The 25,126-nt window shown below is 42.8% G+C and overlaps 1 protein-coding gene across 2 annotated transcripts in view; it reads left to right on the top strand.

Moving 5' to 3' along the window:
* Positions 1 to 8,667: 8,667 nt before the first annotated feature.
* Positions 8,668 to 25,126, top strand: part of PKN2 (protein kinase N2) — a 46,381-nt gene continuing 29,922 nt past the window's right edge. The window contains exon 1 of one of the 2 annotated variants that reach the window (XM_028732865.2): positions 8,668 to 9,073. In XM_028732865.2, the coding sequence (XP_028588698.2) occupies positions 9,023 to 9,073 (51 nt within the window). In that variant the 5' untranslated portion in view covers positions 8,668 to 9,022. Of the gene's footprint in view, positions 9,074 to 9,708; positions 9,731 to 25,126 lie in introns of those variants that run through there. The other variant, XM_077928493.1, reaches the window with a different exon arrangement.

The raw sequence follows: 25,126 nt of genomic DNA, 5'->3' as shown, positions 1-25,126 counted from the left end.
CTCGGTCCCTGCTCCTGCCAACCTAGCAGTTCGAAAGCACGTCAAAGTGCAAGTAGATAAATAGGTACCGCTGCAGCGGGAAGGTAAACGGCGTTTCCGTGCGCTCCTCTGGTTCGCCAGAAGCGGTTTACTCATGCTGGCCACATGACCCGGAAGCTGTACGCCAGCTCCCTCGGCCAATAAAGTCAGATGAGCGCCACAACCCCAGAGTCGGACACGACTGGACCTGATGGTCAGGGGTCCCTTTACCTTTAAACTCCCTTCTCTGGTGACAGCTCCTGAGCTGATCTCAGGGTGAACTGCTCCCTCCTTTGAATAGGAACACGATGCTCACATGAATGGTGGCATGCTACCTGAAATTTGCAACATGGATTCACAGCTGATAATCGCAGAGGTCTGGGTATCAGAAATGCTGAGCCCCCACCCACCCCATCTATTTTTTTTAAAAAAAATGATTTTCATTTTACAAAAAACAAACCAAAACAAAAAAGGAACAAATTATTATATATATCATGTTTCAACTTCCCTCCCCTTCTTTCTGCAGTTCCTTATAGTATAATGCTTTACTGCATTTCAAAATTAAACCAAATTATTATTCATCCCATATAATCGGTATATGTTTTATTCCACTGCATGTTTTTACGTTAATCCTGCTAATGATTTATAATTTTGTGAATATTCAATAAACGTTTTCCACTCCGTATTTAAAAACTTTACTGTCTTGGCCTCTTATTCTTCCAGTAAGTTTCACCATTTCTGCATTCTCCAATAGTTTTTGTTGCCACTCTTCTTTGGTCGGGACATGGTCTTCTTTCCATCTTTGGGCAAATGTTGTATGAGCAGCTGTGGCTGTATACATAAATAACATTTCATATTGTTTAGGTAACTCTAGTCCCATAATCCCCAAAAGAGCCTCCCCAGCTAGAAGAATGAGAGTTTGCTGGTTCTCCGGTTGCTCAGAAGCTCCAGCTTCAGAGGCAGTCAAGTTTTTGCAGCTCCTCCCCTGCCTACTGCAGCCCTCCATGTCATATCTCATTCTACTGGAGAGCATCTCCCAATCCCCAGGAGCTGGGGGCGGGATGGGGTAGATAGGTGAAAATCAGGTACCCCAACATTTGTGAGTGGATGCACTTTAAAGTAAGGAAGAGCCAACAGTGGACACAACCCACAAGGTGTTATCCAGTCTGGGCACATCACGCTAGGTTTATGGGTGTGAGGAATGTGTGTGGTTGCTCACGAAGATAATAGCCAGGACTCCGACCTGTCTTTTACAGGTTTTATTGAGTGCAAAAACCATGTACAGTTGCAGAAGTCCAAAATCCTTGTCTGCCTCAATCACTAGCAGATTCCGGAAGTGGTTTCTTCCGGTTTTTCCAGAAGTGGTTTTTCCGGTTCTTCTACCACTGAATTCCAACTGCTAGAAGGCACATAACAAGAGTGGACTACTAACTTCCTGCATGGTGTGCATCTGATTGGCTCACTGAGGTAGACGGGCCTTTGCTCTCTGATCCAGAAAAGTATCAAAGTATTAAAAGAAGACTCAGTGGAAGGATGTTGGGGACTAGAGGAGTGTGATAGCGTCTTGCACATGATTGACAGACAGGCGACCATGTCTGTTGGGAATGAAAGTTGGAGAGATGAAAAATGGAGAGGAGATGAAGAATCAGAGAGAGGGAATGAGAAATGGGAGGGGAAATCGAAGAACAAGGAAATAGCTTAATGGAGAACTCTTAAGGAGGATAGTCATCCAGGTTAGATTAGGTTATTAGAAACTCATTTTAATTTAATGAATCACCTGCCACAGAAGACTTAAGGCAGCTTCCAAACATATGCATAAAAACAACTAAACATAACTAAGATAAAAAAATACCAGAAAAACAACAACTAAATACATATTTAAAAACAACATACAGTAAGCTTCTAAAGCATAAACCTTTCCACCCAGCTGGAAAAGCTTGTCGAAACGAAAATGTCTTCCGTTGTTTTCAGAGAGTACAAATAGCGGGCACCGCTAGGAATTCTGCTCCACAGAAAAGTGGCAGCCTCACTGAAAGTCCTGCTCTGAATTACTGTGCAGCAGGCTTCAGCTATTTTAGAGACTTCTGCAGAACTTAGTGACCCACTGGGTATATAACAGATAAGGCAGCCCCTCAAGTAAAGCCTAATACATTCATACCAATCCTTGAGTTTGGCCCCGTAACAGATTAGCAGCCAGTTCACATCCTGCAGACAATTTTAAAAATTCTGTTTAAAGCGACTATTATTTCCCACAAATATATGTTTACTGTTTTAGCTAACTCTGTTCTGGCTTGGGTACATTACAGTGGTACCTCGGGTTAAGAACTTAATTCGTTCTGGAGGTTCTGCCGATCAGAAGGTCGGCAGTTCAAATCCCCGCGACGGGGTGAGCGCCCGTTGCTCAGTCCATGCACCTACCAAACTAGCAGTTCGAAAGCACATCAAAGTGCAAGTAGATAAATAGGAACCGCTCCGGCGGAAAGGTAAACGGCGTTTCCGTGCGCTGCTCTGGTTCGCCAGAAGCGGCTTAGTCATGCTGGCCACATGACCCGGAAGCTGTACGCCGGCTCCCTCGGCCAATAAAGCGAGATGAGCACCGCAACCCCAGAGTCGGTCACGACTGGACCTAATGGTCAGGGGTCCCTTTATCTTTACCTTCGCTCAAGGAAAAAAAATATCCCTTGCACCCACTGTGATCATCTTTGAGCACAGAGCAGAACAGAGCAGCATCAGTCCTTCTCTGGCCAAAACAATAGTGTGGGTGAACTTGAACACAGCACACCCCTTGGAGTTGCTTGGTCTGAACCTAGTCCTGTGATGATGTGGTATATTGAAGGAGGCTGAGTAGAATTTGCCTGCCACTGAGACAATTGGGGGGGGGTGGCACCCCCCTTCTTATTGCCCACTGCTTTTTATTATTATTATAGGTTAAAGGTAAAGGTAAAGGTACCCCTGCCCGTACGGGCCAGTCTTGACAGACTCTAGGGTTGTGCACCCATCTCACTCAAGAGGCCGGGGGCCAGCGCTGTCCGGAGACACTTCCGGGTCACGTGGCCAGCGTGACAAGCTGCATCTGGCGAGCCAGAGCCGCACACGGAAACGCCTTTACCTTCCCGCTAGTAAGCGGTCCCTATTTATCTACTTGCACCCAGGGGTGCTTTCGAACTGCTAGGTTGGCAGGCGCTGGGACCGAACAATGGGAGCGCATCCCGCCGCGGGGATTCGAACCGCCGACCTTTCGATCGGCAAGCCCTAGGCGCTGAGGCTTTTACTCACAGTGCCACCCGCGTCCCTTATTATAGGGTAAAGGTAAAGGTAAAGGTACCCCTGCCCATACGGGCTAGTCGTGTCCGACTCTGGGGTTGCGTGCTCATCTCGCTTAAGAGGCCGGGAGCCAGCGCTGTCCGAAGACACTTCCGGGTCACGTGGCCAGCGTGACGAAGCTGCTCTGGCGAGCCAGCACCAGCGCAGCGCACGGAAAGGCCGTTACCTTCCCGCTATAAAGCGGTACCTATTTATCTACTTGCACCCGGGGGTGCTTTCGAACTGCTAGGTGGGCAGGAGCTGGGACTGAACAACGGGAGCTCACCCCGCTGCGGGGATTATAGGTTACCTCTTGTCTAAACAACATAGTGCAACAGAAGAAATTATGTCCCAAAATAAAACCAATAAGCTAAAAGTGCTTAGCACAAAATCTGAAGCCAATGCTGTGTTTATTGCCATAACTCAAAACACACTTTCTTTTGCAAGCAGAGTGCTTAGGTTTCTGCAGTTGCTGTGCCATCCCCTTCTGCCTCTGCCTCACCAAAACAAGTTTCCCTCTTGCGTTCCAAACCTATCAGAGCTTCCTGGTCGAACTGATCAGAGTGCCAAATTTCCACTGGCTCAGCCCTGCCAGAAATTTGCCCACTGCCTTCGTCTGAAAACACTTTCGACACAGAATAGCTCTCTTGATTTTGAAAGAGCTCCCAGGAGAGCTGAAGACGTTGATTTCAAATCCCTTATTAAAACCTGCTTCTTCAGGAACTGAGTGTGTTTGTGTGTGTGTGTTTATACATGACAGCACCTAATTTTTCCATCTTTTCAAAAGCATTTAGCTATGCCTTTTCCATGTTTCCCACCTAAATATAACCACTTCCAAAATGCGTTAGGAGTTTGAATGCCACGACCACGTTGCTTGTGGAAAGTTAGTAAAAACTCAGATCTTTGCAGAAAATGGCCTTCTTTTAAAATCTTTCCATATCAACCTTTGCCTCAGACTATCCTTCAATGAAGTTAAATTAAGAAGATTTTTTAAAAAAAAAAAAAAAGATTGGGGGGGGGAATATGGTGTTGAGTCAACATCCTCCACCCTGTTTTCCATACTTAGTGAGCATGCTCCAGCTGACTGGTTTTCGACTCAATTTCTACAGCACCGTCAGCTTCTAAACACAACCATGGGAGTGAAGGCTGCAGAATGGAACCTCTGGAATCAAGGTACCTCAAGAAGGAATAAACACTTAATTTATCTAAAGGTAAAGTTCAATGTTCTTCTTCACTAGATAACATGTTGTTTTCCCTTCTTTTTAAGAATTATTCTGTTGAAATAACACTTCTTTTCTCGGTGTTATGGAAAACCATTCTAGCAAATATCCAGTGTGGGAGGGCAGTGAATCTTTTTGCCAGCAGTTAGGATTTCTAACATGTTAAAAAGGTAAAGGGACCCCTGGCCATTAGGTCCAGTCGTGACCGACTCTGGGGTTGCAACGCTCATCTCGCTTTATTGGCCGAGGGAGCCAGCGTACAGCTTCCGGGTCATGTGGCCAGCAGGACTAAGCCACTTCTAGCGAACCAGAGCAGCGCACGGAAATGCCGTTTACCTTCCCGCCGGAGCGGTACCTATTTATCTACTCGCACTTTGCCGTGCTTTCGAACTGCTAGGTTGGCAGGAGTCAGGGATTGAGCAACGGGAGCTCACCCCATCGCGGGGATGCGAACCGCTGACCTTCTGATCAGCAAGCCCTAGGCTCTGTGATTTAACCCACAGCGCCACCCACGTCCCTCTAACATGTTAGCCCCATGCTTGAAAAGGATTCAGTAGCATCAGGCCAAATGGCCAAGAGAAGCCCACTGAAACTATCAGAAACTGTGTGATAGGAAAAGAGCTTCAGGTGACAAGCGACTAATAAGTCTAATAAATGAAATGAAATGAAATGAAATGTAAAGAGCTGTGATAGCAGGGCATCTGGTTTGTATGCAGAAAGTTCTAGGTTCAATCCCTGGCGTCTGGACGTAGGGCTGGGAGAGATCTTTGTCTCAAACGCTGGAGAGCAAGATAGACCAATGGTGTATGGAACCTTCCTATGTTCCTGAAATCTCCAAGGCCTTGGAGAATCCTATCTGAAGGATATTAAAGGCTGGAAAAGGTTAGGAGAGGAGCACAGGGGTTGGGGGCATGCTGCCCCATGGTGGAGGCCCCAGCTCTGCCCAGCCAGGTGAAAAAAATACTGCTGGCCTGTCTCTTGTTGGCTGTGGTAGCAGGTAGAAAAATATACAGCAGCATATTTCTGGAGTGAAGCGCTTGGTGGCTTGAAATCCTCAAGGGGCCTCATCCTCAGGTCCTTCATTGACATCAGTCTGAAACTGGTGAAGTTACAGTAATAATAATAATAATAATAATAATAATAATAATAATAATAATAATAATAGAAGAGGGGTCATGTGCCAGCAGATAAAGATTGGTTGCCTTTTGCTCACACAACCATTGCACACAACCCAGAATTTTGGTATCCATCATCTCTGGAAACAGACTAAAACTATTATTTGCATTAAAAAATATTTTATTGTCCAGCCACATCCAATGCAGCTTTACTAGAAACTGAGTTCAGTAGGGCATTCAGATGTTGATTGTTGGATTTCAACTCCCATAGCCAGCATTTCAAGTCCCTGGATCCTTATTTTTATTTAAGTGGTACTACATCAGTCACTTTCCTGTCGTTGGGCAGAAAGGCCAATGATAGGGGTGTTCCACATTTTTTGTTCGGAGATCAGTAGTTTCCCATCTGAGTTCTTTAATAGTGGGTGGATTTGCCATTTGTTCAAGTGGATGCCATCTAGACCTGATGATTTGTTTCTTTTAAATGTGGATTCTAATACCTTTAAATATAACTTATTTATCGTTTACTTGAGTCAGAGGCTTCCTCCTAATTATTCAGATGGGTTCTTTGCTATCTTAATATTCGTATTACTGAAGAAGTTCAACAAACACTAGGTTGCTAAATGCAGATCTCAGCCTTAAATTTAAATATGGGGTAAGTGCATAACAGTAATATAGTGATAATATAATGAGGTTATCTTGGTTGACTTTAATATGTAACTACATGGGAACTGTAGTTCAACAACATCTGGAGGACACATTTGGTTGCTCCTGGCTTATAGCCTAAGCTCAGTTTGGGTTTATTCTGTGCTGTAAACTAATCAATGCTGTTGAAATAATAATGAATTAATTTTGATTAAGCAAGGGTGGAGAATTTGTGGCTCCCAGACATTGCAGGACTAATATCAGCTCTGACCATTGGCCATGCTGGCCAAGTCTGATGGGAATTGAGAGTACAACAACATCTGGACAAGCGTATATTCCCCGCCCTGTAATATATATAATTTATTCAGCCTGAGAAACCAGTTGACAGGGTGTGAAGGTTTTGCTTTTTAAAAAACCAGTTATTATTTAACAGTTATCCAAATATTAAGGTATATATGTCTGATGTCAACAGATGTGAAAAGGTAACCCTTTTCACCTTTTTCAATGAGCCACTGAGGCCAAGCAATTACAAAACTGTATCATCATCCAGGGCATTGGCAAACAGGGGGAAAGCGAAGATAAGTTTTATGTGAACAACATTGCTATGGCTGTAATAGTGCCTTTCAATTCACAAGGGTGAGCAGCAACAGCAAAATAGCAAGTTGAAAATTGTGGTGGATTTAGTCATTGCTTTGTTCTTCTGGGAAAAAGTTTTGTCATTTCATAAGCTGGAATTTTGTGCCAAAAAGAGAATCATGAACTGGTTGTTATGTATGGATTGTGACTAAATTTATAATTGCTCGACACTGAAAGCATATCAGCAGCCAAACACAGGATAATGGTTTCCTAAGAACTGGGATATTGCCAAAATGATGAAACTGACCTATTACCTTGAAGAGGAAATGTTTTGATAAATTTTATGCTAAATTTATCCTTTACTGGAAGAGCAGAGACAGTACATTTTTTAAAATTTCTGAGCATTGTAAAGTTTTTAAACTTAAAGTTAGGTTACAATTTTTTCTGATTAATTTTTTTTTAATGAATTGTGCTATTACCTGTTTCCTGAATATATATATATATATATATATATATATATATATATATGCTTTCGTCCCGCATATATATATATATATATATAGTTGAATAATTAAAGTCAACCAAGATAACCTCATTATATTATCACTATAGATGAACAAGAACAATAAGTATGGCTTGTGCAAAGGTAGGTTCTGTCTATTCTAGAGTTTAGCACGTGGATAAAGACTTAGCATGTGGATAATGGCGATGTAGACACCGTATAATTTCCAAAAGCTTCTCCCCCCCCCCCCCCCCGAGTCATGGGATAAGAGCAGAGCTGGATTTAGGTTTGATGAGGCCCTAAGCTACTGAAGGTAATGGCGCCCTTTATATGTCCAGCTGTCCTTTGTCAACAACAAACTGTTGCTGTTTTTTGTTGAATATATGCTATATGGTAATTTAGGGACCTAAGAGGTATCTAAAGCCATTTGCACGTGTTGCCATGCAACCAGTCCATGCAGAATGTAGGCACCCTATACAGCCATACCACGGGTTACAGATGCTTCAGGTTGCGCGTTTTCGGGTACAGAAGTGCCGAAACCCAGAAGTAGCAGAATGGGTTACTTCCGGGTTTCGGCGCTTTGCGCATAAGTGCTAAATCACACTTTGCGCATATGCAAAAGTGCCAAATCGCAACCCACGCCCCCTGAAGGAATCACGTTCGCAACCCGAGCATCCACTGTATATAGAAATGAGCAAACCAGTGATATTTTCGGGAACGGGCTAGCAGGCCAGCCCCACTACTCACATCATAGGAGCCTACACAATACAAAACAATCGCTGTATGTAGGTTTTATTTGTTTTTTATCTTATATTTTGGAAGTGTACACTGTGTTTGGTTTTTCTCCTTTAAATTTCTTGGGGGCCCCCAAGTGAGTGGGGCCCTATGATACAGCTTGTTTAGCTTATACGTAAATCGGGCACTGTTGCAAGTCCGTTTGGGGGCGTGCGCTTTTTTTGAACTCGTTCGGAGAGCATGTGCAGTGAGGTCAGAGGGGAGTTTGCCGTGCCGGGGTGGAAACCCCGCTATGTGACACCGGCTCCCCGAGGGCAGGGAGGGAGAAGCGTGCGACTGACTCCCTTGCGTGGGAAAACAGAGCGAGAGAGCGCGAGCGCCGTGTCCCCCTCCCCCTTCCAGGAGAGAACTCCTCTTCCGCTCCTCTCTCAGAACGCGCCCCGCCCCTACTCCCGGGCTTAGTCACGTGCTCCGAACGGCCGCCAAGCAGCGCCGCTTTTTACGACAGGGTGACAGCCAAAGGGTGCGACGACGACGACGTCGAGGAGGAGCGGCGGCGGCGGAGGCGCAGGAGGAGGGAGGAAGGAGGAGGAGGGAGGAGAAACCACCACCACCACCCACTGGAGGGGTGTGTGGGAGGGTCGGGAACGGGAGGGCGGCGCGCGCACGGGCGGGAGCGAGCGCGAGACGCCCGTCCCGACGCGAAACGGCACCCACCCCCTGTCCCCGTCCCTCCCCGTCCCCTCATGGGAATGTGAGGAGAGGGGGTTGACGCCCCCCCCTCAGCCCTCGCCTCCGCCCCTGCCGCCGCCGCCGCCTGAGGAGCGAGCGAGCGCCCCCCTCGGCCCAGACCCGCCTTCTTCCCACCGGCGGCGGCGCCCAGGTGCGGAGTCCAGAGCCAGCGCGCAGCAATGGCGTCCAACGCGGCCGAGAGGGAGATTTTCCTCACAGACCTGCAGCAGGTAAAAGAGAAAAAGTGGTGGCGGCGGCCGAGGCTCTTTCCTCCGTACCTTCCTCCCTTCTCTCCTCACGGCCCGGAAAAGCTCTTCTTCCTTCCTTGCCGCCCTTTCCTCTCTCCCCCCCCCCCCCATCCCTTCCAGCCTGGGGCCTCCTGGCCGCGGAGGTGGAGCCGCCCCCCTCCAGGCCCCCTTCCTCGGCGAGGCACACTCTGCCTCCCAGTGTCATAATCTCCTTTGCTGCTGGAGCCGCTTCTCTCTCTCTCTCTCTCTCTCTCTCTCTCTCTCTCTCTCTCTCTCGGCTCAGGCCACCTTGAGGTGGGTGGACCCCAGGAGTTTTCCTTTCCCCTTTTCTCCATCCCCCGCACACACGCCTACCTCTTCCCGGTTTCTTTAACTGAAAGTAAAACTTGTCGTGTGTAAAGCACACAAACCTCCTCCTCCTCCTCTTCCTCTTCTTTTTTCCTTCCTCTGCTTTTTAGCTGAAGGGGTGTGTGTGAAGGAATCTTCCAACAGGAATTGCGAGTTAACTGCACTGGGAACTGGTGCCCACAGTTGTGTTTCTTTCTCTTTCTGACACACACACTCTCCCACTTTGGGCATACTGGTAGAGAGTGGGGAACCACCATCTAGTAACTGGGTAGCAGGAGAAGATATGAGCAGGTTTGTTTGCTTCCTTATGTACCTTTCATAGCTTCCTGACTAATCCTGTATCTCTATGGGGTGCATTTCCTGATTTTGTATAGAACTGGCTTGTTCATCACAGTGAACCTCTCGACCTTTATTCTCCACAAAATTAGTTTCTTCTGATATCTCGCTTGAATACAAGATGACAGCTCTCCCACATTTATAGGACCTTAGCATACATTATCCATTTAACGGTAAATTGCAGTACGTTGTACACTCCTTGTATGTTGGAGTTATATTACTTACAAGTTCCATAAACTAGCAGCATGAATCCAATATTTCACATCCATGGTCAATTGGGAAATGAACACCCGACCAGAAATTCTGTTACTGCCTAAGTGTTTATATGAAATAGTGCTGTAACATAATTGATATAGTTGTAGATGAATCCAAATATTTGCCACTAACTGTCAAACTGAATGTACAATGGGTGGATGTCAAGTGTTCTTCCGTTCCTAAATATACTGTAGAGTGTGAAAGTGACTGGAGGGCAAGGCCTAGCCTGAAAAGTATAGTGTAATCACTGCCACAGGCTGTGAAAGAAACATTGTGGACTATTTTAAACTAGCGTGGAATACTGTTGATACCGTAGCAGCATCACCTATATTTATTTTAGAAGATTTATAACTTGCCTCTTGGCTCCAAGAGGCTTCACAGTAGCTTACAATATAATTGAAAAAACACCTCTGATAAAACAGCAGTAATATCACAGTAACTGAGAGTTGAGCACCAGTAAACCAACTGTAGCAGCAGACTGCACAGTTAAAAGGGCATTCTGCAATCATAGAAGATACTTGATACTTCTATTGAGAAGGCCCTGCCTGTGTCCTTACCAACCATGCCTCTGAAGGCAAAGGAATATGAAGCTAGTCCTCTATTTAACATTATGAAAGATGAAAGGATGCATGAGGAAGGATGCAATCCTCAACTATTCTGACCATTTAGGCCTTTATAGATAATCACCAGCACCTGAAATTGTAAAGGTTTGCAGTTGTAAGCCAGTTGCAACTGTTAACACCAGGGTTATATCTTCCATGAAGCAGGTTTCAGCCAGCATTCTGGCTGCTGGATTTTGCACTAGCTGAAGTTTCCCAACACTTTTTAAATGAAACCCAGCGTAGAGCATGTTACAATAAATTCAACATAGAAGTAACCAAAGCATGTGCAACAGTGGCCAGACCTGCTTTTTTCCAGGAAAAGGCATGGCTGATGCATTTACCCAAGCTTTGCAACAGCATTCCTGGTCACAATAGTAACCTAAGTATCCTAGAGCAAATTTAGGTCAAGGAGAACCCCCAGGATACGAACCTGGAGTAGAGGTTCTCTACTCACTATGTGGTACCCCGAGGCTTGGAATAGCTTCTCTGTTAATTAGCAGCACCCTGTCTTTGCCAGGCTTAGCTTCAATTTATGTACAGTGGTGCCCCGCAAGACGAATGCCTCGCAAGACGGAAAACCCGCTAGACGAAAGGGTTTTCCGTTTGCGATGCGCTTCGCAAGACGAATTTCCCTATGGGCTTGCTTCGCAAGACGAAAACGTCTTGCGAGTCTTGCCATTCCCCCCCCCCGCTTTCCCCCCCTTTTTCAAAGCCGCTAAGCCACTAATAGCCTTTTAGCAGCTTAGCCGCTAATCCTTTAATAGCCGCTAAATCGCTAATAGCGCTAATCCTCTTAGCCGCTAATGGGGTTGCTTCGCAAGACGAAAAAACCGCTAGACGAAGAGAATCGCGGAACGGATTCTTTTCGTCTTGCGAGGCACCACTGTACTCACATCTGATCCATAACTGCTCAAGCAATGTTTAACGCCTTCTGCAGCCTCCCTGGCATTTGATGAAAAGGAGAGATAGTGCTAAGGTTCATCTGTATATTGGCAACATCTAGTCCAAATCCCTAAATTCTCTCCAACCATTTCATTTTCATGTAAATGTTGAACAGCATGAGGACAAAATATAATGCTGGGGCATTCTGGAAGCCAAAGGCCAAGGACCTGCCCTACCAATAAGACCTTGAATCTTTGCGAAACTGCTTCCAAGCCCTATCCTGACCCAAAGGATATAATCGTTGGTAGTCTCAAAAGCCATTGAGAGGTCCAGCAGATCCAAGAGAGATGCACTGCCCCCATTTAGCTTCTGACATAGATCATCCAGCAAAACTGCCGAGGCAGATTGAAAAGAATTGTGGGAACCAGTCTTTTCCAAAAATGTCTATAGATTTGTAACACTTGTACACCTTGCCCAAGAATGGTAGGTAGGCTGGTAATTATCCCAAGATGTAGGATCAAAGAAATGTTTTTTTCAGCAGTGGCAGAACTGATGGCATCTCTCTCTCCCTTAAAGAAGCATTCACTACCTCTGCCAGACATTTAGATGGTTCCTTTTGGTCAAGAGGGCATGTAGTCAGTCTCAAACCTCCAAGCAACCTGTCCACATGCTCAGGCAGAAGCAACTCAAACATATTCATCAACTGGAAAGCAGATACTGTGGATACATCCATAGTTTCTGTTTCTGAAGATGTGCAGTTGTAAAGAGCAGGTGTGAATGATTTCATCTGCAAAGTGTTGTGCAAATTTGTCACAGTAGGCCACTGAGGGGCTACCAAGGGTTCTTCTTTGAGGACTTGGATTTGACATGCTCTTCACCACTTGGAGCAGCTCTGCTGGATGACACTGTACTGATGAGTTGCAGTGGAAAAGAAAATTTTGTGAGTGATCATGTCAATTGCTCAGGTCATTTCCCCATTCCATACCTCTGACATGATAGCCAGTCATGTTAGCTAGAAACTACCCAAGAGCAGTCAGAAATTAATTTGGATCCATCAGTCTCCATGAGCAGACCATCCTGATAGTTTTACAGAGGGTATGAAACCCTGTGAATCTACAAGAGGTAGTAAACTCCTTTGTTATGGACAGTTATCTTAAAGCCATCCACCAGCGGTGTGTCCAGTCCAGCAGTGTGTGCATGTAGATAGGCCCATAGTTGTCATGGAGGCCATGAATTCCTGACCACCACAGATGAGGGTACATTAGTACTTGATAATATTAAATCCCCCCCCCTCCAAAGCAATGCCATTGGCTATTAATTCCAAGAGTTAAAGTGCATGTTGATGCCAGCCTCATGACAGACTTTTTGTATTGCTTTCATAGTTTTGTCTTTTTTTGTTTTTCCTATGGAAAAAGTCAAAATATTTTCTGCCAATTTTCTTGATAACACATGGTGTTGCAAAAAGAAGCATACTGTGTATTTTACACATTCTGTTTCCAGAATTTGCTAGTGTACAGAAGGTAGAAAGAGAAAGGAAGCAGCAAAAAGCCAAGATCAGGATTGAAAAAAACTTCATACATATGGTCACACAGGCTCCTAAAAATATGATAGCGGCTCCCAGGATTTTAAAATAGTTTTCCATAATTGATTGAGAGAGACGTGACTTTGTAGTGACATGGATGCTGCTGTTAAAGCAAATCCAGTTGAGGCATCCAGTGTGACGTTTGTTATTTCCATATGATGAGAATTTATGATGTTCACAAGATACTTGCCCCAAGGCATCTGACCACATGCCCTCTGGACCCCTGCCCTTCTTGGCTGGTTAAAGCCAGCCGGTGTTACTGGGTGGATGAGGAAGTGCTAGCTGCTCTTAAAGAGTTGGTGATGTGACTGCACCTTTAAAAACCCACCCTGTGCCCAATGGTGTGTAAAAACTACCAGCCAGTTACCAATGTCCCATTCTAGGAGAACGTGGTGGCAGAGCAACTGCAAGTGTTCCTGTATGACATTGATTATCTGCCTCCACTTTAATCTGGGGTTAGGCCTGGTTTCAGTGCTGAATCGTCTTTCATTGCCCTAATGGATGACCTATATCAGGGCAGGAGGAGTGCATCCCTGTTACAATTACTTTCTCAGCAAATTTTGATACCACTGACCATGGTATCTTCCTAGATCAACTGTGCGGGGTGGGTATTGGAGTCCCAAAGTAGCATCGGGGGAGTTCTCTTTGACTTCCTGGCACCTGTCCAATGTGGTTCTGCAGGGTATTGTTTTGTTTCCAGTGCTATTTAACATCTATATCAGGCATAGGCAAACTCTGGCCCGCCAGATGTTTGGGACAACAATTCCCATCATCCCTAGCTAACAGGGCCAGTGGACAGGGATGATGGGAATTGTAGTCCCAAACATCTGGAGGTCCGGAGTTTGCCTATGTCTGATCTTTATGAAGCCACTGGGAGTGGTCATTAGGAGTTTTGGAGCAAGGTGCCATCGGTTTGCTGATGACACACAGCTGTACCTCTACATAGCATCTGAATTAGGAGAGGCTGTGCAACCTACGGACCAGTTTCTGTTCTGGATGAGGTTGCTTGGGGAAATGTAGCTTGGGAAGGTATTCCTGGAAATGTCTTTGTCATTAGGCCAAAATGACCTTGGTGGCTAGAAGTGCTTTTTACCTGCTTTGTCTGGTACAGCAGTTACATCTGTACCTGGACCAGGATAATGTGGGCACTGTAGTCCACGCATTGCTAACCTCAAAACTTGATGTCTGAAGAACACTTTTCCAGCTGAAATTCAGCAAGCATCCTCACTTTGGGCTTTCAGGAGTCTCTTGAAGACTTTTTTATGTTGACAAGATTTCTGAATTTTTCCCTGAATTGACTCTGTTTTTAAAAGGAACTTTGCTCTTTAAAAATTTAGCACCAATCGTGAAGATAAGAAAAGTTGTATACCTCTTTACAAGTGGTAAAAGGTTTAGGGAGAACTAGCACTATTCATGCTCAGCTGAGAGCTGGTGGACAAGAAAATGGATCTATTATTCCTTTGGAAGACCCACACTATCATGACAGTTTTATAATTGTGAGCACAGGTCACTGATTGTACGCTTCAGTTTAATACTAATACAAATTTGTCAAAATAGGATGGAAGTCCACATTGTACGGGTCCTGATGTAGTGATTTTATGTCTTTTGTTTAATCCCAGCATTTGATTAAGTCACAAATGTTTGTTATCTTTTGAAAGTGGGTATTATTCAGAAAGCATATTTACAATAGTGGGAATATGTAATGCAACCTGTATTCCTTAACTACAGATAGGAGATTGGGAGCACCCTGTGGACTTAAATGTTTCTCCCTCATTAATTTACCTACTTGTGCAGACATTCATCATTCTCTAGCCATTTCAGAGATAGCTGTGATTATGACTATGCCAGCATTTTGCTAACCAAAGTTGGTGCCAACCACAATTTGCACCCACGGTTCTAAATATCCAGCTCCTAAGGTGGAGTGGAGAAACCAAGGTGTATTCGCTGTGTGCTGGCTGTATGCCTCTGGGCACCTGGCTAGCATAGAGTCAAAACAAGCTTCCAACCTCTTCCCTGTGTCCATTCAGAACTGGAGCAGGGTGGAAGTTTGCTGTCTCCCATTCACCTCCAGTCGCAGCTCCAAGCTTGGAGCTCCAGAGAGGAGATTGGGTTTATCTTTGACTTAAGCTATATTGTGTGAGGTCTGGGCAAGACCCCACCCATTACTGGAGGAGCATGGTTCTTGCAACCACAAATGTTTGGGTTGGCCAAAGAATGCCAAAATTTGTGGACCACTTGAGCCAGGCCATATAATTTTAATCTTCTTTCCTGAGCACCTGGCTTACAAACCTAAGAGCAGGAAGTCTCAGAGACTTTATCCTGGTTAGAGGAAACATTCATAGCTGCATAACCGGCATAAAAGGCCAATCTGAGTGGATCTGCCCCAGTTGAAAGGAAAGCTCAATATAGAGGAAGAAGAGTTGGACGTTTGAACTTAGACCTTCACCTATGACTGGCTACGGCTGACAGTCTTGATATCAGGAAATACATAAGAAAAATATAATTACTGTTACTTCATATGGCATTCCCTGTGAGGGGCAAATAATGTTATGTTTGTGTGCTGGTTTCATTATATTAAATAGAATGAAAACTTTGTAGAGGCCTATGCATTGAGCCAGTAAAATACTTTGATCTCTTAATACCAACACTTGAGTATTTGGTAGTAATGACTATGTGGCAACTATACCCTGGTCAGCTGAGATGAACAGGATTTGCATAATCATGATATTTGCTACATGTAGGAGTGTAAAATGGGTCAACAAATCTCAGGTGCATGATCTTCCTTGGACTGTTTAAACATGATGTTGATGTCAAGCAGTTTGAGACTGAAAATACAGTAAAGCCCTTAGAACGTTGGACAAGATTTAGATAGTGGCAGCAGCTGTAGGTTACCTGTTTCTACTTTGTCTAACACAATTTGTTCTTCTTCCAAAATTAGTTTCTTGTTCTGCATTCAGTGTCATTTCTGAAGTTTCCCTGAGTTTGGGTGGATACTTTGTTTGGTGTTGCGGCATGGCTTTTTTTCTTACGAATGTGATTCAGAAGTTCTACACATACCAAGTTGTCTCACGCATTTTTGAATTGGGACAGTATTCAGTTCAAGAATAAAAGTACTACTTTAGAGCACGGTTTGGGAGCCTCAAGCCTGAATCAAATGCAGGGGTACAGGCCTATCTCACTGCTCCTTGGGATTCTCCCAGCTCATGCCTCTTCACTGGGTCACACCTCTTACCAGGCCTGTTCTGTGGCCTCTGAAGAGCTTTTGCTAGATGGAATATATCCTTGAACTGTGATAATGTTCTTGCTTGATGGCGATATAGGTGTAGGTGTAGAAACCTTGGGCATTTGTGTGGCTAGAATGTGGCCTACTGTACAAAAGAAAGAGTTCCATCCACTGTTCCATCCGCTGTTTCCCCTGGCACCACCTTCCACACATTGGGAATGCAGTCTCTGAAAGGTTTTCCATAATGGAATGTAGCCTTTCTACTGAAAAGATGCCCCAGCCCTGCATTAGAGTGTATTACAGTTTTGAGAGAACATGCAGTTGCAGTTGCTCTGCACACACTTGGTCCAACAATGGTTGTTGACCCAAAGACAGCTTCCCCACCTCCCCTTCTACTTTCTCCATCATGCCAAAATACTCTTGGGGTTTATTAAACTAAGCTTTCCTGTTGCATCCAAACTGCTAAACTGTGGTTTGATGGCTTAAAGTCTGAGATTAAACCATAGTTTCCCAGTTCAGATGAAGATGGAAATTCTGGTTTAATAAACCTTGAAAATATTGAATTGCAAAATGAAAGACTGGGGAGAAGAGAGTGCCTGAGATCATTATGTTTGAGCTAGCCCTGAAACTGGATTTAATATTTCATGTTTGATTATAAGTGGCTCATAGGTCTGAAAATATTGAAGACTGCTGATCTAACACATATCACAGTGGAAACAATGGAGAGTACTCTTTTATTTCTTAAAAAAGGCAACAGATCATGAGAGAGATGATAGGTCACCCCACCTGAAAGGAAGTTAAACGTTGAAGTTTTATTTATTTTTTAAATGAATTGCTTCTGGCAGTTATCATAAACACAGCAAGATGAATGTGAGTCAAACTGAAAAGCAAAAATGAACATAAGGCACATTATAGAAGGGCTGGAGAGAGCACAATGCACACATATTTGATTTAGTCCCTTGCACAACTAATTTTATTTCATGTGAAGCAATTTATAGAATAAACTGATATTTTAAAAACTTGCATTGACTGTGGATATGTTCTAAAGTTAGAAGCATCCCTGGAAAAGTAAGAGAAGTGTAAGTCAAATATGCCTGACTACTGCTGCAGCATTCTTGAACTGCTGCCCATGTAGAGCTCTGTAATCTCCTTTAATGGAGACGTGTTTTCTTTGATAGCAAAGTTTGTTTGTTTGTTTGGTGGAGTGAGTTTTAGCCTTCAGATGGTGATTCTTTCCAATTTTATTATTTTGGAAATTTGAGGCAGTTGGAAAAATTGTATTAGCTTTACTCATCTTCTGATCTTAATGCTAGTATTTAATCTACTGAATTCATTTCTGATGCTGAGTATTTTAAGTCAAGAATAAGTTGCTGAGCTATTTTAAGCCCAAAGATTGTGAATAAGCACTAATAGGGAAAGTTTCTCAGGAAGCATTTACTGTGTGGATTCCGGAAGGCCTCATTAGGGAAGTAAATAAATAATTACCTATGATTGGTCAGTACTGTCTGGCAGGTACTGTCAATCTTCTGAAAGCCAAATTAGGTTACCACCTTTTAATAGCTCTCATTAATTGGATCTCTGAATTGAAAAGCACTCTATACAGCTATCTGTAATAGAACTCTTAGGCTGCAATCTTATATACCAGGGGTTGGAAACATTTTTCAGGCAAAGGGGAGTCCACATTTGCATATGGTCAACTTTCTTGTCAACCTATCAGGCAGGCAGAGGAAAAAGTGAGTAGAACAGCAGATCTCATCCTTTCCCCATTCAGGCAAGCAAGTGGCAGTACCGCGGAAGAAGGACACATTCCAGTCAGGCAAAAGCAATCAATTAGGACTAGTGAGGGCCTTTGAGGAACATCCTTAGGGTTGGTAGAGAGCCCACAGACATTGGCCAAAAGTTCCCCACCCTTGCTTTATACAAAAATTAAACCCATGGTTTTTATATGTATTGATTATTTTGCATCTTTTAATTACTCCCATGAAGATCTGTTATCCTTTAAAACACAATTTGTGTTTAATCTACAGCAGAATTGTTAATGCAGTTCTATGGTAGTTGGGTGATAGAGTAAAAGACTGCTTTCCATTGCCAACATGCAATCAGGCTCCTAAGTGGGCAAAGGCACACTAGATATCTGCCCCACACCTGACACCCCATGTCATGTCAGTTGTGAGGCTAGTGGGTGTGGTTTAGGAAAAACTACCTTTCCAAGCCAAATCTGACAGGCCAAGTATGGCCTGCAGGCCGCAGGTTATAGAGGATAGGAGATGTAAGTAGTCCCTAGTAAAACCAACTAGAACTTTAAAGTGAAATAAATCAGATAAGCAAAATAAGAAATGTTTGGTCTAGTGAAGTGAGTGTGTGAACCATTTAAGAATGGGGGGAAAGGAAATTCTGCTAAGGTTTTGGGCAGGTTGCTGTTAATAAAAAGAAAAAATGCTTTTGAGATCTTGTGATGCATCGACTTAGGCAAATGAAACCAGTTATGGGTTGTCCAGTGTTGAAATACATCTCACATTTTTTAAAGTAATGACAATCTACAAGAGGCCCAAACAGCACCAGTTTTGATTCATAAAGTAAGTAGGACAACTGCTGAGATACTACCAAACTGACCACTTGTTAACAAAGCAGAAATGAAATGCCTTACTAAGAAGTAACTATTCAAACTGGACTCATGGACTCTTAGATTCAGTATTTACACCTAAGGGTGCACAACAAGGTTTGACTTCACTATGTAATACAGTTGTACTTTGGTTTGTGAATGCCTTACGAGTCGAACGTTTTGCCTCCAGAATGCTGCAAACCCAGGAGTGTGTGTTCTGGTTTGCAAACGTTCTTTGGAACCCGAACATCCAACGGGGCTTCCACGGCTTCTGATTGGCTACAGGAGCTTCCTGCAGCCAATCAGAAGCCACACCTTGATTTCCAAACATTTTGGAAGTCGAACAGACTTCCGGAACAGATTCGGTTCAACTTCCAAGGTACCACTGTATTTTGTTTATTTATTAAATATTTATATTGTCCTTTATTTGAGGATCACAAGACAGTTTACAATAAAAATACAGAACATAGTAACAAACAAAGAAATACTCATCAAGTAATGGGAAGGAGAGAAAGAAGCCTAGATTTTAAGTTGCACCGGACAGGTCTCTTTCAGGCAATGCCTGCAGAAACAAAAGCAAATAAAAACTTGGGCTCTGTGCCCCTGTTCCCAGTTGACAAGCAGGGGTTTAAATCTTGTTTTAGCTGTGATCACCTGTTTCCTGCTGGGAACAGGTGTGCTCAGCCAAGGCAGAATTGAACCCTGCCCTCCCAGCTGATGTCACAGAGCTAGAGATTCCCCACCCGTTGTACATAAAGGATGCAGTTCAGGAGTTATTTTCTCCATACCTACCCACCCCCACAATTGGTAATCAAGAAATTCCAGCTCTTCTTACACAGGTGGCGTGGCTCATTTCCTTTTCCCAAGTAGGTATGAAAAGATTACCTTCCAAATACGGAACTTCTTGCAAGCAGGAATATGGTGCTTGCCCAAGGATTGATCGGTGTTGTTCATTTTTATTTCATAATTTTCTGGAAGATCAGTCAGATGATTTCAACATTAGATTGTTGCTGGCTAAGACAAGTTTGCTATCTACAGCAAGAAAGTTACACACCTATTTTTTTGACCCTAAAGAGGGTTGAAGCTAGGCTGCCATGCGGATTTTAAAATGATATGAGGAACAATATTAAATGCTGGCAATTTGTATTCCTGAAAATGTTTAACTTACTCTTGAGGTGTCTTGTCTTTGTGTGTTATATTCTAATGTGTATTAGCTGCAAACAATTTTTAAAAATCGTATTCATTTGGAGGCACCCTATCCCTTCTTTGACTTGCACAAAGTGTGGGCACATATACCTGGTCTGGTCTGCTAACACTCCCCCATAATGTTTGCCATCTTTTACAATCCTGATACTAAGCTCAAGTGCTGAACTGCTGGAGCTCTCTTTATTTCGACTTTTATCTGGTACCTGTATATAGTGGTATAAATATCAGTCTGAGTCATGCAAACTTGCTTAACTAGCCATACCACTATTGTAAATAATACTTGCCCCATATATACATTTGCTGATTCACTTGTGCACTGGGATTTTCCTGTTACAAGATGATTTCTGTATATAACATACAAGATAAGAAGAGAGCTGCATAGGCATTTACCCTTACTACAAAATTATTTGCCTTATCTTTGTCTGGTCATTTTTGGAAATTAGACAGGGGCATCACTGTGAATTAGAAATTTAAGCACTGATAAATATTTCAGTTGCAACTATGATCCAGTCATATTTGGACTGGACCCATTGGGTCTACTTTGTAGGCATGATGAAATCTAAAGGCGACCAAATGGTTGGGTTGAAATTGTTCAGTTTCCCATTTTGCAAAGCTTCCTGAACAAGAGCAATTCAGAAGTGAATCCCAGATTGAGGATTCTGACAGTATTGGGTAAATAGAAACCAATGTAGAATCCTTTCAGTAAGGATCTACAGAAAACTGTAGTGCAGAGAGGGAGTTTCAAGGGAAAAAGAAGTGGTGAAAGTCCTGAAGTAAGTTTGGATATAAATATGATTTTATGTTATGATGTTTATATGCTTGCAATTTCATAATAATAACATTTTAAGCATTTAAAAATGAACATTGCAAGAAAGCATCTAAAGAAAGACTCCACTGAAAATAATGTGGCTACCTTCCACAAAAGAGATGCTTATGGAAATTCAATGTGATTGCCTGAGTGTACTGAAATTTTGACTTGTTTTCCAACAAGAGGCTCTCTTCTATCAACTTTTGTCAGTTTTGAAAGTAGTTTTCAATGTGGTCGGCAAAGGGATAACACCTCTTCAAGAAAAGTAAATCTAAAGCCCATCTGAATGTATGGACTTAGTCATGTAGTGCTCTTATCCCTAAAGCTCTAGGTTCTGTAGTAAGGTAACTGCTTACGCAGTCAGAATTCTGCAGATCTAAGCATATGTGGATAGCTTTTATAACTTACAGTATTTGTCTGAATTTGAAATTTTCACGGTTCCCATTTTGCACAGTGGATGTCATAAAGCATATCGTTTCTCTGCTAGAGTGTTCCCTGCAATGAATAAATTAGATAAACAGTGCAGATAGAATAGTTATCAAAGCAGTCACTCTGCTGCATTCTGTAGGATCAATTTAGGACTGCAGGGTTTATGTAGTCTTGCTAGCAGGTGGAAATTTGAGATTCTCATTTTAAATGAAGGTTGGTTCAATTTAGTGCTGCAGTTTTGGAATCCTGATGCTTTCAATTCCATGGTAGTCTGTCTTCATCCTAGGAAGTACAACAGACTTTGATCTCCCTGCTCCTGTTCATTTTGCACTCTATATAAGCTAACACATTCTGCTGGTAAATGACTCATGTATGTGGTTCAGGGGGCGGGGGTGGGGGGAACTGATAGAGGATCTTGAGTTTGCAGATATCTTCCAACACTTCTTATAAGAGAGGTATAAAATATTTGGAAGGGCTACAGAATACTAGATCTCTAGCAAATTGCTAAATGTTTAGCTTTACTTTCTGAATGTATGCAGCATGGTTTCTTCTGAATTTAATAGCCATTTCAGACAATAGTATAAAATCCTACCTGAACAAAGATAAATACAGTGGTACCTTGGGTTAAGAACTTAATTCATTCTGGATGTCCGTTCTTAACCTCAAACTGTTCTTAACCTGAGGTACCACTTTAGCTAATGGGGCCTGCTGCTGCCACCACTGCACGATTTCTGTTCTCATCCTGAAGCAAAGTTCTTAACCTGAGGTACTATTTCTGGGGTAGTGGAGTCTGTAACATGAAGCATCTGTAACTCGAGGTACCACTGTAAAGTGATAGGTAAAATATGATGGCACATGCCATCTAACTGCCAAATCACAATTATGGCCATTACTCTATATCTTGAGGCCACTGTACTTTGCAAATGATGGAGCATTTTGCTGCTCGAGTTTGGGGGCAGGAGGGAAAAGAGAAAGAGGATGCCCAGCCAAGAGGCTAGTCTATCTTGCTCTCATGTCACTGTAGCAGTGCATGAACGAATGTGATGTCCACCTCCCTGCAGAAAGCAGAGTTTAGAGTGCCACTGCGGTCAAGATAAGTCACTAGAGTGAACACATAACATTCAGAAACAGTTATAAACCAGTTTGCTTTTACATTTGGAAGTTCAAGTCACTGTTTGGGTTCTGTGGTCAGAATAATGGATGTGAGATTACTGCTAGAGTAATCTTTACTATATTTACTTACAGTTGCCTTTTGATCCTTGAGAATTTTATGGCTCTTGCTATATATAGTACTGCACCAAACATTCATGTTCTGTATGTTAACTAACTGTGTTGCTTTAGAAGAGACGTGGGGAATAAATATAATGTTGCATTCTTGCAACTTTCTCCAGGGTAGTTGACCATGAGAACTCTAGGCTGTAATAGATTGCGTAAGTCTTGTTGTTGTTGTTGTTGTTTAGTCGTTTAGTCGTGTCCAACTCTTCGTGACCCCATGGACCAGAGCACGCCAGGCACTCCTGTCTTCCACTGCCTCCCGCAGTTTGGTCAAAGTCATGCTGGTAGCTTCGAGAACACTGTCCTACCATCTTGTCCTCTGTCATCCCCTTCTCCTTGTGCCCTCAATCTTTCCCAACATCAGGGTCTTTTCCAGGGAGTCTTCTCTTCTCATGAGGTAGCCAAAGTATTGGAGCCTCAGCTTCACGATCTGTCCTTCTAGTGAGCATTCAGGGCTGATTTCCTTAAGAATGGACAGGTTTGATCTTCATGCAATCGCCTCCAGCACCATAATTCAAAAGCATCAATTCTTCGGCGATCAGCCTTCTTTATGGTCCAGCTCTCACTTCCATACAGCACTACTGGGAAAACCATAGCTTTAACTATACAGACCTTTGTTGGCAAGGTGATGTCTCTGCTTTTTAGGATGCTGTCTAGGTTTGTCAGTGCTTTTCTCCCAAGAAGCAGGTGTCTTTTAATTTCATGACTGCTGTCACCATCTGCAGTGATCATGGAGCCCAAGAAAGTAAAATCTCTCACTGCCTCCATTTCTTCCCCTTCTATTTTCCAGGAGGTGATGGGAGCAGTGGCCATGATCTTCGTTTTTTTGATGTTGAGCTTCAGACCATATTTTGCGCTCTCATCTTTCATTATATCAGACTTTTAGCATTTTTTTGTGCAGAAAGAAAAATAATAGTTGATATTATTTGAGAACATTGTTGGATACCTGAAACCTGTGGAGACAGATAACTTTTTTTAAAGTAAATGAGCCAATATATTATGTTGCCAAAATATATCACCAAAATTGACTGTTTGTGGCTTCCTGCATTATCTATAAATTATACTGAGGGAAGGAGGGAACATCTGTGGGTGTAATTGGATGGTTATTTGATGAAGAGGAGAAATTTCTCGCAAACATAGTTTAATTTGCGTAATTTTTCACCAAACAAGGGCATTTAGAATAAGCATTCTGAATACTACATATACTTGTATGATTTGCTGCTGAACCACTCATTCATTTGGTAACACTGTGCTAGTTAACATTGTGATTGTTGTGCAAGACATACAGTTAGCATCTTTGAAATATTACATTAACTTGCCTGAATATATTCAAGGTCCCCCCTCCCCAAGTTCGTTCATCTTGGATTTTATATTAAGAAAAACATTTTTACTCTAACAAACATTTTTTAAATTTAGATTTTTTTCAAAATGATATAGAAGACAGTTGCTGTGTGAGTAATTGACATATTAAGAACATTTTTAAAATTCCACTATTGACTGGGCTCCTAAACATTTAATTGCCCACACTCCCCTGTGCCCAAATCTTTGGAAATATGAGATCTCTTTTAACCCTCCTGTCGTGATGAAATGTGTATTACTAATTTATGATAGCCAGCATTCAGAATGTGACAAGCATTCAAAGATTGGATTGGCTACACCTCTCCAAATGAAATGTGCATCAACACTTTGCTAGTAACTGATGGAAGCAGTTGCATTGTAGGTTCTGCAGTGTAAGACCTAGAATAGTACAAGATTGCATGTGATCATCTTTATCTAACAAGACTCTCGTATTCACTAACAGTATAACTTTATATTTACTTAACTGGGATTTGGACTCTAGCCTTTTGTTTAGTAGCTGATTGTGTATGTATGAAGCATTTCTGCAGGAAAGCACTTATTAAATGCCTAGGTTCTGTGCATGTAGCATCTGAAAAGATGGCAGCATTAATCTAAGGACTTGTTTACACATTTAGTAATACTGGACTAACACCTCAGCACTTCTCAAACCTAATTTGTGCTCTGTGTTCAGAGAGCGGTTGAAGCAAGTTGAAAGAAGGAAGGAGTCTTTGGAAAAATAGGGGACTCTTTCTCATTTTCTGTCATCCTAGTGATAATGTGATTATGCCATTTCTGATATACATATATGGGGTGCCTGCAAAAAAACCCAATTAATAGTTAAACATCTCAGGGTGGTGAAGGCATATGATTATATTATAGCATGGTGACTAAAATACCTTGTGGTTTTGATGGGATAACCAGAGACAAACCTCATACATACTTGCCTCTGTATTCCAGATTCAATTCTGTGAAAATAATTCTTTTAAATCTTTGTTTCATCATGGGACATATCTGCTAAATATGCATAAGTACATCATTGTTACTTGGATTAATAATTGTCTAAATTCACCTTTGAAACAGTGAAATCTACAAGTATAAGGTGGCAATCTTGTGCGTACTTATCTGGGAGGATGTCTCTTTGAACTCAGT

The sequence above is a fragment of the Podarcis muralis genome, chromosome 5 (assembly GCF_964188315.1).
Source record: "Podarcis muralis chromosome 5, rPodMur119.hap1.1, whole genome shotgun sequence".
NCBI classification, from domain to species: Eukaryota; Metazoa; Chordata; class Lepidosauria; order Squamata; family Lacertidae; genus Podarcis; species Podarcis muralis.
Note: the sequence above shows the minus strand (reverse complement) of the source record. Positions and strands in the feature narration are given on the sequence as shown.